Below are 20,535 nucleotides of genomic sequence, written 5' to 3'. Positions count from 1 at the left end.
CTGTCAAGCTATTTTCCAAAGTGGATATACCATTTTGCATTCTTACCAACAGTTTATGAGAGGTTTAGTTCTAGTTGCTCGACATTCTTACCAACCTTTGGTATATTGATTCCTTTTTTTTTTTTTTGAGACAGAGTTTCTCTCTTGTTGCCCGTGCTAGAGTGCAATGGCATAATCTCAGCTCATTACAACCTCTGCCTCCCAGGTTTAAGTGATTCTCCTGCCTCAGCCTCCAGAGCAGAGCAGCTGGGATTACAGGCACATGCCACCATGCCCGGCTAATTTTTATGTTTTTAGTAGAGACGAGGTTTCGTCATGTTAGCCAGGCTGGGCTCCATCTCCTGACCTCAAGTGATCTGCCTGCCTTGGCCTCTCAAAGTGCTGGGATTACAGGCATGAACCACTGTGCCTGGCCAGTATATTCTTTCTTTAATTATAGCTATTCTAGTAGGTATGTAATGGTATCTGTGTTTTTTGGGTTTTTTTGTAATGGAGTTTTGCTGTTTTGCCCAGGCTGGAGTGCAGTGGCATGATCTAGGCCCACTGCAACCTCTGCCCCCTGGGTTCAAGCGATTCTTCTGCCTCAGCCTCCTGAGTAGCTGGGATTACAGGCGCCCACCACCATGACTGGCTAATTTTTGTATTTTTAGTAGAGATGCGATTTCACCATGTTGGCCAGACTGGTTTCGATCTCCTGACCTCAGGAGATCTACCCGCCTCACCCTCCTAAAGTGCTGGGATTACAAGTGTGAGCCACTGCACCCAGCCCTCACTGTGTTTTTAATTTGCATTTCTCTAATGATTAATGATACTTTGTTGTGCTTATTTGCCATCTCTGCACATCCTTTGGTGAAGGGTTTGTTCAGATCTTGTGTCCATTTTTTATTTGAATGTTTATTCTTTTTGGGCATTTTATATGTTCTCAATACAATTTTTTCTTAGGTGAATGTTTTGTGATTATTGTCTCTCAGTCTGTAGCTTGTCCTTTCCTTTTCTCACCAGTGTCTTTTAAAAAGAAAACTTTTAATTTCTGTCTAAATTAAGTCTAATTTATCATTTTGTTGTGATTTGTGATTTTTGCTTAATAATCTCGGGCCGCAGAAAGTTTTCTATGTGCTAAATGTGGAAACAAATGTGAAAAAGATATACAAGATACTTGTCTTCGTTTTTCACTGAGTTTTCTTCTTTTATAGTTTTAGCTCTTGTATTCGAGCCTGTGATACATTCAAGTTAATTTTTATAAGCAAAGGTCAAGGCTTAGTTTTTTCATATGGATTGTTCAGCACCATTTGCTGAACGTGCTATACACCCCACTTGCTACCTTTATTTGAAATCAATTGACTTTGTATATATGGGTTATCCCATATTTTAACAAAGACCTCCCTCAACCCCACATGCCCATTTAACTAAAAATGCATCACTTCCACCTCTTCACAACCATTCTTTAAAGTGTGGTCTAGACTGTGCTTCATCATTTCTTTCTTACTCCTTACACTGGCATCTTTCTCTACCATTTCATTAAAATGGTTCTTGCCAGAATCACCAGTGATCTGTGTTCAAGAGTTTTGTCCTTGTTACATGTGACTCTCAACGGTCTTGGACCTTGCTGACCCCTCCCTCCTCTTTCAAACACTCTCTTCACTTGACCAGTGCAACATGTCACCATCCTTCATATTTTTCTTCTGTTTTTCCATTTGCCCCATGTGTCTCCTTTGATAGTTTTTCTTTACCCATTTCTTAAATGTCATTGTCCCTCAGCATTCTGACCAAAGCCCCTTTTCCTCTTTGTTCTTTGCATGTTCCCTGCTTATTCCCATTTGTTCCCCTGACTGAAGAATCTCAAATTTATGTCTGACCCAAATCTTTCTGAGATTCATTTCTGCATGTCTAACTGCCTACCAGGACCACAGCTGTATGAGGAAAAAGTACCTTGTATATGTCTTGTTCACATTTATATTCACATGCCAAGTACACAGGACTTAATAACAATTTGTAGACTCTGATCAAATGAATACATGAGCAAACTAAACTGATACCACATATATTCCATGAATATATGACTAGAGGCACAAAATAAGTAAGTTACTTTTGGAATCACATACTTTGTCTTCACCATGGCACAGTTTTCCTTTACAGTTGGTAGTGAATCTTCGGATAAAGAGATGGGAATGAGATTCTGCACAGGGGCAGGAAGGAGATGCGAGAGTAAAGAGACATTTCTCCAAACATTGCAAACACTGTTTCTAAAGTTTTCTAGTCTAGTAATTGTAATTTTCTTCTGAAATTATGTATATTATTTGGAGAATAAAATAGTTAGTGGCTCTATTAAATTCTGATTGTAGCTTTAGCTATAACACATCATTCCTTTTTGAATTTCCACCAAAGTTTTTATATGTTGCTGTAACATTTTTTAAGACCTAAAGCAAGCTTGTCCAACCTGCAGTCCACAGGCTACATGCAACCCACAATGGCTTTGAATGCAGCCCAACACAAATTCATAAATTTTCTTAAAATATCGTGAGACTTTTTAAATTTTGATTTTTATTTTTTAGCTCATCAGCTACCATTAGTGTTAGTGTATTTTATGCGTGGCCCAAGACAATGCTTCTACCAATGCGACCCAGGGAAGCCAAAAGATTGGATGCCGCTGCCCTAAAGTGATTCTCAAGAGTTATATAAAACCGCATTCTCCATTGTTTTTGGCCCCAGTGACCAATTTCATGGAAGCTAGTTTTTCCATGGACTGATGGGTGGAGGCAGTGGTGTAGGATGGTTTTGGAGTGAAACTGTTCTATGAAACTGTTCTACCTTAGCTCTACCTTAGATCATCAGGCACTAGTTAGAGCATACAACCTGTATCCCTCCACGTGAAGTTCACAATAGGGTTTGTGCTCTTATGAAAATCTAATGCCACTGCTGATCTGACAGGAGGCAGAGCTCAGGTGGTAATACTTGCCCACCTGCCACTCACCTGCTGTGTGGCCCAGTTCCTCACAGGCCATGGGCCCATACCAGTCTGTAGCCCGGGGATTGGGGACTTCTGATATAGAAGATGTAAATTTGGTAATGTAGATTCTTTCGGATCTAATATGATGAATGGTTTTGTGATGATCTGAGTGCTCACATCTAAGAATGTATATGCTTGTTATGGATTTTGCATCATGCCAGTGCTTTGGGAATATATGGGAGATATTACTGCCCTCCTTACTGCCCTCAGGGAGCACACACCTTAAGATACAGTCCTCCTTACTGCCCTCAGGGAGCACACACCTTAAACAGATAAAACACACAGCTACAATCAGTAAATAAACAGAAGCACCTATCAGGTAGTTTGTAGTATCCTTTGTATGTTACTTAGGAAAAAAGAGGGTATTCTGCCACTAGACATGTGTTTTTGGCCTTGCTTGTCACTGCATGCTGTTATGTAAATATGTTTAGTGTTTTTCCTTATCTGCCCTTTTCCTCTGTTCTGGAGTGTGTTACTCATATTTCTCTGTATCTTTCTTTCCTACATTTCAGTGAGCGGTTTCTGGTAAGACTGAACAAGAATGGTGGGCCAAGGAACCCAGAGAAGATTGAACGAATGTGTGCCCTTTTTACAGTATGTACAAATTCTCTTTTCCTTCTTTGCTGTTGACTCTAACCAGTGGCCTGCTATGTGGATATTGTCACCCTGAAAACAAGCATTTATTCTTATTTCCACACACATGAGAGAGAATAGGACTTGATTTACGTTTCTGTTAGGTTTTAATGAAATATTTATAGAAAACTGAAATTATATACAGTTTTAAACTTAATTTTTATTAATGAAATACAATCAAGTACCTTTCACTGATATAGATTGTATAAGCTATTTCATACAATAGACACTTAAAATCTGACAGAACCAGCCTGGACAACATGCCAAACCCCATCTCTACAAAAAATACAAAAATTAGCCAGGCATGGCATGTGTCTGTAGTCACAGCTACTTGGGGGTCTGAGGCGGGAGGATCGCCTTAGCCCAGGAGGTTGAGGCTGCAGTGAGCCAAGGTCACACCACTGCACTCCAGCCTGGGTGAAAAAGTGAGACCAGACCCTGTCTCAAAAAACAAACAAACCAACCAAAATCTGACATAGGTCTTTCTTACTATTCTTATCCAAGGCCACTGGGAATTTCTCTGAGGTGTATAATTTCTAATGCATAATTTATTTTAAAGGTATCCAACAAGTTTACAGCTTTGTAGTTTGTTAGTGAGTTCATATACAGCAAGACAAACTAAATAGTCCTCTTCCAAATACCAAATGGGGGATATTTTCCTACTGTCATCTGTACTTTTTATATATATATATATATACTTTAAGTTCTAGGGTACATGTGCACAACATGCAAGTTTGTTATATAGATATACATGTGCCATATTGGTTTGCTGTACCCATTAACTCGTCATTTGCATTAGGTATTTCTCCTAATGCTATCCCTCCCCCTAACCCCATCCCACAACAGGCCCCAGTGTGTGATGTTCCCCACCCTGTGTCCAAGTGTTCTCATTGTACAATTCTCACCTATGAGTGAGAACATGTGCTATTTGGTTTTCTGTCCTTGCGATAGTTTGCTCAGAATGATGGTTTCCTGCTTCATCCATGTGCCTGCAAAGGACATTAACTCATCATTTTTATGGCTGCGTAGTATATACCATGTGTATATGTGCCACATTTTCTTTATCCAGTCTATAATTGATGGGAATTTCTGTTGATTCTAAGTCTTTGCTATTGTGAATAGTGCCTCAATAATCATACATGTGTGTGTGTCTTTATAGCAGCATGATTTATAATCCTTCGGGTATATACCCAGTAATGGGATGGCTGGGTCAAATGGTATTTCTAGTTCTAGATCCTTGAGGAATCGCCACACTATCTTCCACAATGGTTGAACTAGCTTACGCTCCCACCAACAGTGTAAAAGTGTTCTTATTCCTCCACATCCTCTCCAGCATCTGTTGTTTCCTGACTTTTTAATGATCGCCATTCTAACTGGTGTGAGATGGTATCTCATTGTGATTTTGATTTGCATTTCTCTGATGATCAGTGATGATGAGCATTTTTTCATGTGTCTGTTGGCTGCATAAATGTCTTGTTTTGAGAAGTGTCTGTTCATATCCTTTACCCACTTTTTGATGGGGTTCTTTGTTTTTTCTCTTGTTACTTTGTTTAATTTCTTTGTAGATTCTGGATATTAGCCCTTTGTCAGATGGGTAGATTGCAAAAATTTTCTCCCATTCTGTAGGTTGCCTGTTCACTCTGATGGTAGTTTCTTTTGCTGTGCAGAAGCTCTTTAGTTGAATTAGATCCCATTTGTCAATTTTGGCTTTTGTTGCCATTGTTTTTGGTGTTTTAGTCATGAAGTCCTTGCCCATGCCTATGTCCTGAATGGTACTGCCTAGGTTTTCTTCTAGGGTTTTTATGGTTTTAGGTCTAACATTTAAGTCTTTAATCCATCTTGAATTAATTTTTCTGTAAGGTGTAAGGAAGGGATCCAGTTTCAGCTTTCCACATATGGCTAGCCAGTTTTCCCAGCACCATTTATTAAATAGGGAATCCTTTCTCCATTGCTTGTTTTTGTCAGGTTTGTCAAAGATCAGATGGCTGTAGATGTGTGGTGTTATTTCTGAGGCCTCTGTTCTGTTCCATTGGTCTATATCTCTGTTTTGGTACCAGTACCATGCTGTTTTGGTTACTGTAGTCTTGTGGTGTAGTTTGAAGTCAGATAGCATAATGCCTCCAGCTGTGTTCTTTTTGCTTAGGATTTTCGTGGCAACGTGGGCTCTTTTTTGGTTTCATATGAACTTTAAAGTAGTCTTTTCCGATCTGTGAAGAAAGTAATTGGTAGCTTGATGGGGATGGCATTGAATCTATAAATTACCTTGGGCAGTACGGCCATTTTCATGATATGAATTCTTCCTATCCATGAGCATGGAATGTTCTTCCATTTGTTTGTGTCCTCTTTTATTTCATTGAGCAGTGGTTTGTAGTTCTCCTTGAAGAAGTCCTTCACATCCCTTGTAAGTTGGATTTCTAGGTAGTATTTTATTCTGTTTGTAGCAATTGTAAATGGGAGTTCACTCATGGTTTGGCTCTCTGTTATTGGTGTATAGGAATGCTTGTGATTTTTGCACATTGATTTTGTATCCTGAGACTGCTGAAGTTGCTTGTCAGCTTAAGGAGATTTTGGGCTGAGATGATGGGGTTTTCTAAATATACAATCATGTCATCTGCAAACAGACTATTTGACTTCCTCTTTTCCTAATTGAATACACTTTATTTCTTTCTCTTGCCTGATTGCCCTGGCCAGAACTTCCAACACTATGTTGAATAGGAGTGATGAGAGAGGGCATCCCTGTCTTGTGCCAGTTTTCAAAGGGAATGCTTCCAGTTTGGGCCCATTCAGTATGATATTGGCTGTTGGTTTGTCATAAATAGCTCTTATTATTTTGAGATACATTCCATCAATACCTAATTTATTGAGAATTTTTAGCATGAAGAGCTGGTGAATTTTGTCAAAGGCCTTTTCTGCATCTATTGAGATAATCATGTGGTTTTTGTTGTTGGTTCTGTTTATGTGATGGATTACATTTATTGATTTGCATATACTGAACCAGCCTTGCATCCCAGGGATGAAGCCAACTTGATCGTGGTGGATAAGCTTTTTGATATGCTGCTGGATTTGGTTTTATTGAGGATTTTTGCATCAACATTTATTGGGGTATTGGTCTAAAAATCTGCTTTTTGTTGTTGTGTCTCTGCTAGGCTTTGATATCAGGATGATACTGGCCTCATAAAATGAGTTAGGGAGGATTCCCTCTTTTTCTATTGATTGGAATAGTTTCAGAAGGAATGGTACCAGCTCCTCCTTGTACCTCTGGTAGAATTCAGCTGTGAACCCATCTGGTCCTAGACTTTTTTTGGTTGGTAGGTTCTTAATTATTGCCTCAATTTCAGAGCCTGTTATTGGTCTATTCAGACCATTCAGCTTCTGCCTGGTTTAGTCTTGGGAGGGTGCATGTGTCCAGGAATTAATCCATTTCTTCTGGATTTTATCATTTATTTGCGTAGAGGTGTTTATAGTATTCTCTGATGGTAGTTTGTATTTCTGTGGGATCGGTGATGATACCCCCTTTATCATTTTTTATTGCATCTATTTGTTTCTTCTCTCTTCTTTATTTGTCTTGCTAGTGATTTATCAATTTTGTTGATCTTTAAAAAAAAAAAAAAACAGCTCCTGGATTCATTGGTTTTTTGAAGGGTTTTTTTTGTGTCTCTATCTCCTTCAGTTCTGCTCTGATCTCAGTTATTTCTTGCCTTCTGCTAGCTTTTGAATGTGTTTGCTCTTGCTTCTCTAGTTCTTTTAATTGTGATAGAGTGTCAATTTTAGATCTTTCCTAGTTTCTCTTTTGGGCATTTAGTGCTATAAATTTCCCTCTACACACTGCTTTAAATGTGTCCCAGAGGTTCTGGTACTTTGGTCTTTGTTCTCATTGGTTTCAAAGAATGCCTTCATTTAGTTATTAACCCAGTAGTCATTCAGGAGCAGATTGTTCAGTTTCCATATAGTTGTCTGGTTTTGAGTGAATTTCTTAATCTTGAGTTCTTATTTGACTGCACTGTGGTCTGACAGACAGTTTGTTGTGATTTCTGTTCTTTTACATTTGCTGAGGAGTGCTTTACTTCCATCTATGTGGTCAATTTTGGAATAAGAGTGATGTGGAACTGAGAAGAATGTATATTCTGTTGATTTGGGGTGGAGAGTTCTGTAGATGTCTATTAGGTCCACTTGGTGCAGAGCTGAGTTTAAGTCCTGGATATCCTTGTTAACTTTCTGTCTTGTTGATCTGTCTAATGTTGACAGTGGAGTGTTAAAGTCTCCCATTATTATTCTGTGGGAATCTCAGTCTCTTTGTAGGTCTCTAAGGACTTGCTTTATGAATCTGGGTACTCCTGTGTTCGTCGCATATATATTTAGGATAGTTAGCTCTTCTTGTTGAGTTGATCCCTTTACCATTATGTAATGGCCTTCTTTGTCTCTTTTGATCTTTGATGGTTTAAAGTCTGTTTCATCAGAGACTAGGATTGCAGCCCCTGGTTGGTTTGTTTATTTGTTTGTTTTTTCTATTTGCTTGGTAGATCTTCCTCCATCCCTTTATTTTGAGCCTATGTGTGTCTCTGCACATGAGATGGGTCTCCTGAATACAGCCCAATGATGGGTCTTGACTCTTTATGCAATTTGCCAGTCTGTGTCTTTTAATTGGGGCATTTAGCCCATTTACATTTAAGGTTAATATTGTTATATGTGACCTGAGAGACCTGGCTGTTAGGAGGAAAACTAACAAACAGAAAAGAATAGCATCAACATCAACAAAAAGGATATCCACACCAAAACCCCATCTGCAGGTCACCAGCATCAAAGACCAAAAGTAGATAAAAACACCTCACTGTCAATATTAGACAGATCAACGAGACAGAAGGTTATAAGCAGATGTTTGATCCTGTCATTTTGATGTTAGCTGGTTATTTTGCTTGTTAGTTGATGCAGTTTCTTCCTGGCATCGATCATCTTTACAATTTGGCATGTTTTTGCAGTGGCTGGTACCAGTTGTTCCTTTCCATGTTTAGTGCTTCCTTCAGGAGCTCTTGTAAGGCAGGCCTGGTGGTGACAAAATCTCTCAGCATTTGCTTGTCTGTAAAGGATTTTATTTCTCTTTCACCTATGAAGGTTAGTTTGGCTGAATAGGAAATTCTGGGTTGAAAATTCTTTTCTTTAAGAATGTTCGATATTCAGAAAACCAAACACCGCATGTTCTCACTCATAGGTGGGAACTGAACAATTAGATCACTTGGACTCGGGAAGGGGAACATCACACACCGGGGCCTATCATGGGGAGGGGGAGGGGGGAGGGATTGCATTGGGAGTTATACCTGGTGTAAATCACGAGTTGATGGGTGCTGACGAGTTGATGGGTGCAGCACAGTAACATGGCACAAGTATACATATGTAACAAACCTGCACGTTATGCACATGTACCCTAGAACTTAAAGTATAATAATAATAAAAATAAATAAAAAATTAAACTAAACTAAAAAAAAAAAAAAAAAGAAAAAAAGAATGTTTGATATTGGCCCCCACTCTCTTCTGCTTGTAGAGTTTCTGCTGATAGATCCGCTGTTAGTCTGATGGGCTTCCTTTTGTGGGTAACCCAGTCTTTCTCTTTGGCTACACTTTACGTTTTTTCCTTCATTTCAACCTTGGTGAATCTGACAATTATGTGTCTTGGGGTTGCTCTTCTCGAGGAGTATCTTTGTTGTATTCTCTGTATTTCCTGAATTTGAATGTTGGCCTGCCTCGCTAGGTTGGCGAAGTTCTCCTGGATAATATCCTGAAGAGTGTTTTCCAGTTTGGTTCCATTCTCCCTGTCACTTTCAGGTACACCAGTCAAACGTAGATTTGATCTTTTCACATAGTCCAGTGTTTCTTGGAGGCTTTGTTTGTTTCTTTTTACTCTTTTTTTCTCTTAACTTCCCTTCTCACTTTATTTCATTAATTTGATCTTCAGTCCCTGATACCCTTTCTTCCACTTGGTCAAATCGGCTATTGAAGCTTGTAGATGTGTCATGTAGTTCTTGTGCCATTGTTTTCAGTTCCGTCAGGTCATTTAAGGTCTTCTCTACGCTGTGTATTCTAGTTAGCCATTCGTCAAATCTTTTTTCAAAGTTTTTCGCTTCTTTGCGATGGGTTCGAAGATCCTCCTTTAGCTCGGAGAAGTTTGTTATTACCGACCTTCTGAAGCCTACTTCTGTCAACTTGTCAAAGTCATTCTCCGTCCAGCTTTCTTCCGTTGCTGGCAAGGAGCTGCAGTCATTTGGAGGAGAAGAGGTACTCTGGTTTTTAGAATTTTCAGCTTTTCTGCTCTGGTTTCTCCCCATCTTTGTGGTTTTATCTACCTTTGGTCTTTGATGCTGGTGACCTACAGATGGGGTTTTGGTGTGGATGTCCTTTTTGTTGATGTTGATGCTATTCCTTTCTGTTTGTTAGTTTTCCTTCTAACAGTCAGCTCCCTCAGCTGCAGGTCTGTTGGACTTTGCTGGAGGTCCACTCCAGACCCTGTTTGCCTGAGTATCACCAGCAGAGGCCGCAGAACAGCAAATATTGCTGCCTGAACCTTCCTTTGGAGGCTTCGTCCCAGAGGGGCACCCACCTGTATGAGGTATCCGTCCGCCCCTATTGGGAAGTATCTCCAGTTAGGCTACACGGGTGTTAGGGACCCACCTGAGGAGGCAGTCTGTCCATTCTCAGAGCTCAAATGCCATGCTGGGAGAATCACTGTTCTCTTCAGAGCTATTAGATAGGGATGTTTAAGTCTGCAGAAGTTTCTGCTGCCTTTTGTTCAGCTATGCCCTGCCCCTATAGGTGGGGTCTACAGAGGCAGCAGGCCTTGCAGAGCTGCGGTGGTCTCTACCCTGTTGGAGCTTCCCCAGCCACTTTGTTTACCTACTCAAGCCTCAGCAATGATGGATGCCCCTCCCCCTGCCAGGCTGCTGCCTGGCAGGTTGATCTTAGACTGCTGCGCTAGCAGTGAGCAAGGCTTGTAAGCATGGAACCCGCCGAGCCAGGTGCAGGAGATAATCTCCTGGTGTGCCATTTGCTAAGACCATTGGAAAAGTACAGTATTTGAGCGTGAGTGTCCTGATTTTCCAGGTACGGTCTGTCACAGCTTCCCTTGGCTAGGAAAGGGAAATCCCCCAACCCATTGCACTTCCCAGGTGAGGCGACGTTCCACCCTGCTTCGGCTTGCCCTCCTTGGGCTGCACCCACTGTCCATCCAGTCCCAATGAGATGAACCAGGCACCTCAGTTGGAAATGCAGAAATCACCGTCTTCTGTGTCAGTCACGCTGGGAGCTGCAGACCTGAGCTGTTCCTATTTGCCTATCTTGGAACGGAATCCCCTTGTTTCTGTACTTTAGTTTTCTCTGAAAAGCCATACTGTTGTTCATGGTCTCTACAACCATGGACCAATCAAGTTAGAAAAGTTTTGGAAACCTGCTGATAAGAAAATACCAAACCTCACAATCCCATCTTGCCTTGTGTGTTCTTCAAGTTTATTCTGATTTACTAATTTGTTTTTACCTTGTTAAAAAAACTATCCAGCAGTATTTATTTGAGTTAATTTATTTACTATGGAGGAAAACAAGACTGTGTCACAATTTTAAACCAGTTTTGATTATTGTGAATTCTTTGATCTGTTTCAGTGATCCTGAGATACATCAAAACCTATTGTGTTGGTTTCACAGTTTCACTGACCTTGCTTATGGTGTGTGATTGACAGGTGACAGATATCGTAATGCTTACATTGGGCCTCTTAAATGCAGATAGGATTTATCTGGAGATCTGATATGTGACTTTCTGTAAAAGATACAGTTATATTTGTTCACCTCACTTTTTAGTTCATTTACTGCAACTTTATCTTTCAAAACATCAAATGATATGCAGAATCAGATACCGCTTTCACAGAGATAGCTTTTATTGATAATACTCCAGATGTGTGGAAAGATTTATAAATCTAGCTAAGGTAAAATAATATTTCATCCATCTTTGAGCTTAGCAGTAAAGGCTTAGGAGATAATACAAGGAGAAAGAACAGGAAAAGCAGACCCATGATGGTGGTTAAGGGAGTTGAGATGTCTTAGTCTGGGAAGATCAGCACTCTGTCTTCAATTGGAAAAGAATGAAAGAAAGAATCTAAATTGTAGTAAATGGGATTTAAGTTAGTCTGTTGAGTGAGAGCTTCTGAAGTGAGAGTGCCTGAACACTGAGGTGGTTTTGTGGGACCTCCTTTCTGAAACAGAATTAGTAAGAGACACCCATCTTCTAGAATGTCTCAGTAACCTTAGGAAGTTTTTCTAAATTCTGATTCTCTGATATTACCTGGTAAAGCATCAAGAGAAATTGTTGATTCCTTGTTTCTTGGATTTGTGGGAACAGAGCTGCATGCATGTACTGTCCTTGAATTCTTGAATATAATGAGTACAGTCCTTGTCTTTTGAAAAATGAACTTAATTAGGGTGGTATTTAAATGTAATTATAATAAATCAAAATTTTCATTTAGCGTTTTAATTATCCATATGAGCCCAGAGGCCAAAGCTATAGCTCCAACTTTATTGCACATAACACGCATGATGTGCTCTTGTTCTGCCACAATGGGAAGGTACAGGGTGCTAAATATACTATTAATACTTCTGTAATTCTATATGCAGTGCAGCCCTGGAATTTTTTTTTTTTTAAATTTTTGTTTCTTTGCAGTAAGGGTCTCACTCTGTGGCCCAGGCTTCAGTGCAGTGGCCTGATCATAGCTCATGTAGAAACCTTGAACCTTTGGGCTCTAAGCGATCCTCCTGCCTCAAGTCTTCTGAGTAGTGGGGCTATAGGTGCACACCAAGCTTGGCTAATTTTTTTTTTTTTTTTAAGAGATGGCATCTTGCTATTTTGTCCAGGCTGATCGTGAACTCCTGGCCTCAAACAACCTTTCCACCTTGGCCTCCCAAAGTGCTGGGATTACAGGTGTGACTCACTATACCCAGCCCAGCCCTAGATTTTTAAAAAATGTCCCAAACATGATTTGAGGAATTTTTACAAAGCACACAAGATTTCTGAACAAGATTATCTTAGCCAGGATTTCTATGTTTTAGTTTAAGCTATATGAGATTATATTGGTGGGACCTGTTTTCTCATTATCTGAGACTTGAGTTCCTCCTATGAACTAAAGGAGTTTCCTAGATTGACGTATGTGCTGCAAAGTCTCAGAATAAATGCAAGAAAATGTAGCCACAACTATGGTTGATGCTGACCTGTTAGCTTACCTTAGAATGGGGAAAAGGGAATCATACAAACTGAGCAGATTACAAGGTTACTCAGCACACTTCAGAGCCACATTAAAGTCACATTATTTGGCACAGCCTTATTCTCTTTGAGGCCTTAGTTTTTCTGACTTGGTTAGATTTTAGGGTTTCCTACCAAGGAAGAATTTTATCCAAGGGGAATGTGTTTTATACTTACATGGATGGCCAATATAATGAGGATTTTGCTGACTTTCATGCTAAACAATGGCTCTATATACAAATGCGTGAAAGTATATCTATCTGTTTTTCCTCATTCTTAGATATTCATGACTTCATACACACTGCCTGAAAGGTGTCAGTAATTGTTACATAAACAAATGAATATATGTTTATTTGTTGTCATATTCAAGTGACAAACTCAGAGAATGAATTTGTACAGTTATCCATGCATTAGTTGGCATTTTATTTTATATATTTATTTATACTCTTCTACATTCCAAGATAGAATTTTAAGTAATGATCTTTTTAGTTCAGAATTGAACTTGATTATTACTATAATAACATTATGTATTAAAATACCTTATTTTCTGCAACTTACATGTGAATAAGCTGGTTTTATTTTGTATTCATGAATCTCATTATCTCTATAGAAGAAGAGTATCCCCAGCACAGGTAAGTTAATTAACTTTTTAATGTTTCAAATGAGTAAGTCTAAGATGCTGGACCCTAAGTCACTGTCCTCAGTTGTCTCTTCTACACATTGTTTAGTTGGGACCAGCTTCCTAGGTAAGTAGGATTAGAGAGTTTGGTCCAGTGAACAAATCTAATTCCTGCCATGTAATCAGGATTGAAATCCTGCTCACCAGATGAATGATAGATACATCACTCTTCTCATCTTGCTTTTACAGGTCATGTGAGTAATTTAACATAGATAACCACCCTTGGTGCTTAGTCTTGAAGATATGTGTTTAACAAACCCTGTGGTAACTGTGTTTAGCCATGCACTTACATTTAATAAGATAGCTTTTATATTGAAATTCTGTGGAACTCACAAATAATTATTTTGCTTAAAATATTTTCTTGCATTAATTATTGTCTTATTTCTATTGATGTCAAATAAATACCACTGAAAGTTCTGGATGCTGTGTACATGATAGTCAGAAAGAGCCCCTACTCAGCCACTTGGAAAATACCATAAATTATACTTAATTCTTCTTTTATTCACTCAGCAGAGCCAAGGGAAACATTTAGTATTTTTGTGTACAATCCATCAGATTAGTTTCCCTTATTTGGACATCTTTGGAAACTGGCTTGAATTCCATAGGTACATTGGAGTCAGTGATTATACGAGTCATTTGATAGTTTGGATGTACATAATCCAGGCTGTGTAGGAGGAACCATTTCACTTTGAAATGTGTTGAACATTTCTATATCCTTTAGTAATCAACATCTTTCCATCCAAAAAGTATATAAAAATGGTAACCTGGTTTTCAGTTTTTACTTGTTTAGTACCACCTTAATAAGTGTCAAAATATAGCATTATTTTAATAATATTATTTTAAATTCCATTTTTAATTAAAAGAATTAGTGTAATGGGTCCTGAAACATCCTTTTTCAATATCAAACACAACTTTCATGTAAAAACATATCTTTATGATTCCAGGTATCAATTTATGTTTTATTATTTTGTAACCTGTTTCATTGTAAACATACTTCATTATTTTAAGAACTTGGCAAAATATTATAACCATCTAAAAGCTTCAATTTCACCACTATGTATTACTTTTTTTTTTTTGTTTGAGATGGAGTCTCTCTGTTGCTAGAGTACAGTGGCACGATCTCAGCTCACTGCAGCCTCCACCTCCCAGGTTCAAGCCATTCTCCTGCTTCAGCCTCCCGAGTAGCTGGGATTACAAGTGCATGCCACCACACCCAGCTAATTTTTGTATTTTCAGTAGAGATGGGGTTTCACCGTGTTGGCCAGGCTGTCTCGAACTCCTGACCTCAAGTGATCCTCCCACCTTGACTTCCCAAAGTGCTGGGATTACAGACATAAGCCGCCACGCCTGGCCCACATATTACTTCTTAATGTCTCCTTTTCTTTCATATGTTCAGGGCCATTTAATAGGGCAAGGCTGGGACTAGGCTAAAGCAAACAAAGCACAGCATCTTGAGAGTGAGTACCTTCTTAAATTTTGCACCTTAGGTGCCTTGCTTGCCTCACCCTAGTGCTAACCCTGCAACAGGGTTTACAAATTAAGAAACATGGAGACTCTGACTCTCTTAAGCTCCTTCCAAATCATGACTGCCATTTGATTGTACCTTTTTTTTTTTTTTTTAATTGAAGAGAGACAGGCATCTGGGGTCAATCAAAAGATGAAAAAGGAAAAGGAAGCAAAACTAAGGGAGCCTTTCCTAGAAGCAAAAGGGAGATCACAGAAACCAGTCACATTAAGGGCAAAGGTTATTCCATCAAGTACCATTAACTCGCAATAATGACTGAGAGAGCAGCAAGTTGATGGCCTGGTGAAAAATCTGAAACAGAATATATATTAAATGAATTTTTGTTATTTCAAGGATAATACATTTAAAAAGCATAATGCATACTTATCAACAAACATTTCAACATATGTTCTAAACACAAATAGAATGATTATCAGACTGGGCATGGTAACTAACACCTGTAATCTCAACACTTTGGGAGGCTGAGGCAGGAAGATTGCTTGAGCCCAGAAGTTTGAGACCAGTTCTGACAACATAGCAAGACCCCATCTCTACAGATAATTTAAAAAATACCTGGGCATGATGGTGCACACCTGTAGTACCACTTACTTGGGAGGCTGAGGTGGGAGAATCACTTGACCCAGAGGACAAGGCTGCAGTGAGCCGTGATCACACCACTGTACTCCATCCTGGTGACAGAGCAAGACCTTATTTATTTTTTTGTTTTCTTTTAAAACTTTTATTCTTTTTTTTTAAAATTATTATACTTTAAGTTCTAGGGTACATGTGCACAATGTGCAGGTTTGTTACATATGTATACATGTGTCATGTTGGTGTGCTGCACCCATTAACTCGTCATTTACATTAGTTGTATGTCCTAATGCTATCCCTCCCCCTTTCCCCCACCCCACAACAGGCCCCGGTGTGTGATGTTCCCCACCCTGTGTCCAGGTGTTCTCATTGTTCAATTCCCACCTATGAGCGAGAACATGCGGTGTTCGTTTTTTTGTCCTTGTGATAGTTTGCCCAGAATGATGGTTTCCAGCTTCATCCATGTCCCTACAAAGGACATGAACTCATCCTTTTTTATGGCTGCATAGTATTCCATGGTGTATATGTGCTACATTTTCTTAATCCAGTCTATCATTGATGGACATTTGGTTTGGTTCTAAGTCTTTGCTATTGTGAATAGTGCCGCAGTAAACACACGTGTGAATGTGTGTTTACAGTAGCATGATTTATAATCTTTTGGGTATATACCCAGTAATGGGATGGCTGGGTCAAATGGTATTTCTAGTTCTAGATCCCGGAGGAATCGCCACAGTGTCTTCTTCCACAATGGTTGAACTAGTTTACAGTCCCACCAACCGTGTAAAAGCATTCCTATTTCTCCACATCCTCTCCAGCACCTGTTGTTTCCTGACTTTTTAATGATCGACATTCTAACTGGTGTAAGATGGTATCTCATTGTGGTTTTGATTTTCATTTCTCTGATGGCCAGTGATGATGAGCATTTTTTCACATGTCTGTTGGCTGCATAAATGTCTTCTTTTGAGAAGTGTCTGTTCATATCCTTTGCCCACTTTTTGATGGGGTTGTTTGATTTTTTCTTGTAAATTTGAGTTCTTTGTAGATTCTGGATATTAGCCCTTTGTCAGATGGGTAGATTGCAAAAATTTTCTCCCATTCTGTAGGTTGCGTGTTCACTCTGATGGTAGTTTCTTTTGCTATGCAGAAGCTCTTTAGTTGAATTAGATCCCATTTGTCAATTTTGGCTTTTGTTGCCGTTGCTTTTGGTGTTTTAGTCATGAAGTCCTTGCCCATGCCTATGTCCTGAATGGTATTGCCTAGGTTTTCTTCTAGGGTTTTTATTGTCTTAGGTCTAACATCTTAGGTCTAACATTTAAGTCTTTAATCCATCTTGAATCAGTTTTTCTATAAGGTATAAGGAAGGGATCCAGTTTCAGCTTTCTACATATGGCTAACCAGTTTTCCCAGTACCATTTATTAAATAGGGAATCCTTTCCCCATTGCTTGTTTTTGTCAGGTTTGTCAAATATCACATAATTGTAGATGTGTGGGCTCTGTTCTGTTCCATTGGCCTATATCTCTGTTTTGGTACCAGTACCATGCTGTTTTGGTTACTGTAGTCTTGTAGTATAGTTTGCAGTCAGGTAGCGTGATGCCTCCAGCTTTATTCTTTTTGTTTAGGATTTTCTTGGCAATGCGGGCTCTTTTTTGGTTTCATATGAACTTTAAAGTAGTTTTTTTCCAATTCTGTGAAGAAAGTAATTGGTACCTTGATGGGGATGGCGTTGAATCTATAAATTACCTTGGGCAGTATGACCATTTTCACGATATTGATTCTTCCTATCCATGAGCATGGAATGTTCTTCCATTTGTTTGTGTCCTCTTTTATGTCGTTGAGCAGTGGTTTGTAGTTCTCCTTGAAGAGGTCCTTCATATCTCTTGTAAGTTGGATTCCTAGCTATTTTATTCTCTTTGAAACAATTGTGAATGGGAGTTCACTCATGATTTGGCTCTCTGTTTGTCTGTTATTGGTGTATAAGAATGCTTGTGATTTTTGCACATTGTTTTTGTATCCTGAGACTTTGCTGAAGTTGCTTATCAGCTTAAGGAGATTTTGGGCTGAGACGATGGGGTTTTCTAAATATACAATCATGTCATCTGCAAACAGGGACAATTTGACTTCCTCTTTTCCTAATTGAATACACTTTATTTGTTTCTCTTGCATGATTGCCCTGGCCAGAACTTCCAACACTATGTTGAATAGGAGTGGTGAGAGAAGGCATCCCTGTCTTGTGCCAGTTTTCAAAGGGAATGCTTCCAGTTTTTGTCCTTTCAGTATGATATTGGCTGTGGGTTTGTCATAAGTAGCTGTTATTATTTTGAGACACCTCCCATCAATACCTAATCTATTGAGAGTTTTTAGCATGAAGGGCTGTTGAATTTTGTCAAAGGCCTTTTCTGCATCTGTTGAGATAATCATGTGGTTTTTGTCTTTGGTTCTGTTTATATGCTGGATTACATTTATTGATTTGCATATATTGAACCCGCCTTGCATCCCAGGGATGAAGCCCACTTGATCATGGTGGAGAAGCTTTTTGATGTGCTGCTGGATTTGGTTTGCGAGTATTTTATTGAGGATTTTTGCATCGATGTTCAGCAGGGATATTGGTCTAACATTCTCCTTTTTGTTGTGTCTCTGCCAGACTTTGGTATAAGGATGATGCTGGCCTCATAATATGAGTTAGGGAGGATTCCCTCTTTTTCTGTTGATTGGAATAGTTTCAGAAGGAATGGTACCAGCTCCTCCTTGTCCCTCTGGTAGAATTTGGCTGTGAATCCATCTGGTCCTGGACTTTTTTTGATTGGTAGGCTATTAATTATTGCCTCAATTTCAGAACCTGTTACTGATCTATTCAGAGATTCAACTTCCTCCCGGTTTAGTCTTGGCAGGGTATATGTGTCCAGGAATTTATCCATTTCTTCTAGATTTTCTAGTTTATTTGCATAGAGGTGTTTATAGTATTCTCTGATGGTAGTTTATATTTCTGTGGGATCGGTGGTGATACCCCCTTTATCATTTTTTATTGCATCTATTTGATTGTTCTCTCTTTTCTTCTTTATTAGTCTTGCTAGTGGTCTATCAATTTCATTGATCTTTTCAGAAAACCAGCTCCTGGATTCATTGATCTTTTTGAAGGGTTTTTTTGTGTCTCTATCTCCCTCAGTTCTGCTCTGATCTCAGTTATTTCTTGCCTTCTGCTAGCTTTTGTATGCATTTGCTCTTGTTTCTCTAGTTCTTTTAATCGTGATGGTAGGGTGTCAATTTTAGATCTTTCCTGCTTTCTCTTGTGGGCATTTAGTGCTATAAATTTCCCTCTACACACTGCTTTAAATGTGTCCCAGAGATTCTGGTATGTATTGTCTTTGTTCTTGTTGGTTTCAAATAACATCTTTATTTCTGCCTTCATTTCGTTATTTACCCTGTAGTCATTCAGGAGCAGGTTGTTCAGTTTCCATGTAGTTGAGTGGTTTTGAGTGAGTGTCTTAATCCTGAGTTCTAGTTTGATTGCACTGTGGTCTGAGAGACAGTTTATTATAATTACTGTTCTTTTACATTTGCTGAGGAGTGCTTTACTTCCAACTATGTGGTCAATTTTGGTATAAGTGTGATGTGGTACTGAGAAGAATGTATTTTCTGTTGATTTGGGGTCGAGAGTTCTGTAGATGTCTATTTGGTCACCTTGGTGCAGAGCTGAGTTCAATTCCTGGATATTCTTGTTAACCTTCTGTCTCGTTGATCTGTTTAATGTTGACAGTGGGGTGTTAAAATCTCCCATTATTATTTTGTGGGAGTCTAAGTATCTTTGTACAACACCTTGTTTTTTAATGAAAAGGAAGAAAGAAAGAGAAAGGAATGATTTTCATAACCCTTTTGTTTGGAAATTAGTTTTGATTCTGGATTGTATCTGTTTAAAGGAAACTTAATTTTTTTCACTAAGATTATTTTCAACTATAATTTAGTACAAATGATAAATATCAGAATTTAGAAATGGAAATCAAATTATTGAGGTTTCACTGATAAATTAATCTCTTTTAAGTGGGACATACTTTGTGTGTAATAATCATCTGTGGACAGAGGAATCAATGTAAAATTAGTGGAGAACAAACTTACAGAATTTTAGTTATTGAAGAGCTTTTTGGTGGTTTCCCATTTTTTTCTGTGCTGAACATTTATTCCTTCTGTTACGGAATGTTTTTATATGATGTTAGAGTAAACATGGAATATGCAATATCATGAAGATTTCTAATGTGAGAACTTTTATAGACTTTTTATTTGTTAAGTGGTTTAAATGAGAGCTAGAAAAATGTTATCAATAAAGTAAACTTCCAAAGGCCTGTAAGATATCCAGACTTTTACTCCAGGCCTCTTATAAACTATTAAAGTGCTATGTGCTATAATTTCCCTTCCCCTACCTGTAACATACAGTAAAAGCAAATGATTAGAGATTCAAAATGAATTTTTAATTATTTTCTGTGTGTTCCTTGCCTGAGTTTACTTATTTTTTTCTCTTAGGATCTGAGCAGCAAAGATATGAAGAGAGATTTGTATATTGTTGCCCATGTGATCCGAATAGGTACTGTTCACCTTACCCATTCACATGACTAAGACTGGCCCATCTTGAAACAAGTATGTCTTGTGCATGAGCTTTGTTTTCTCCCTTGATCTTACTTGTAATTTCAGATCTCAGGATTAGAGTCCAGCTTGTATTGAAGCTATACCTAAGCTCAACTGCTGTGGTAGCTTGGTTTGATATAAATGGATTTGGGGGAGTGGGTTTTGTTTGTGGTTTTTAATCACTTAAAACCTGCTCCCTATCTGTTTTTAGACCCAAAGTTTTTATTTAAAATGGTCT

General features: G+C 38.7%; 1 protein-coding gene across 5 annotated transcripts in view; it reads left to right on the top strand.

Annotated features, from left to right (window-relative positions):
• The window catches only part of DOCK3 (dedicator of cytokinesis 3), a 675,444-nt gene that overhangs the window by 436,651 nt on the left and 218,258 nt on the right, over positions 1 to 20,535 (top strand). For all 5 annotated transcript variants that reach the window (XM_073010128.1, XM_073010127.1, XM_073010126.1 and 2 more), the window contains exons 10-11: positions 3,520 to 3,601; positions 20,196 to 20,256. In XM_073010128.1, coding sequence (XP_072866229.1) covers positions 3,520 to 3,601; positions 20,196 to 20,256 — 143 coding nt within the window. The remainder of the gene's footprint in view (positions 1 to 3,519; positions 3,602 to 20,195; positions 20,257 to 20,535) is intronic.

This window comes from Chlorocebus sabaeus, chromosome 22 (assembly GCF_047675955.1).
Source record: "Chlorocebus sabaeus isolate Y175 chromosome 22, mChlSab1.0.hap1, whole genome shotgun sequence".
NCBI lineage: Eukaryota > Metazoa > Chordata > Mammalia > Primates > Cercopithecidae > Chlorocebus > Chlorocebus sabaeus.
Note: the sequence above shows the minus strand (reverse complement) of the source record. Positions and strands in the feature narration are given on the sequence as shown.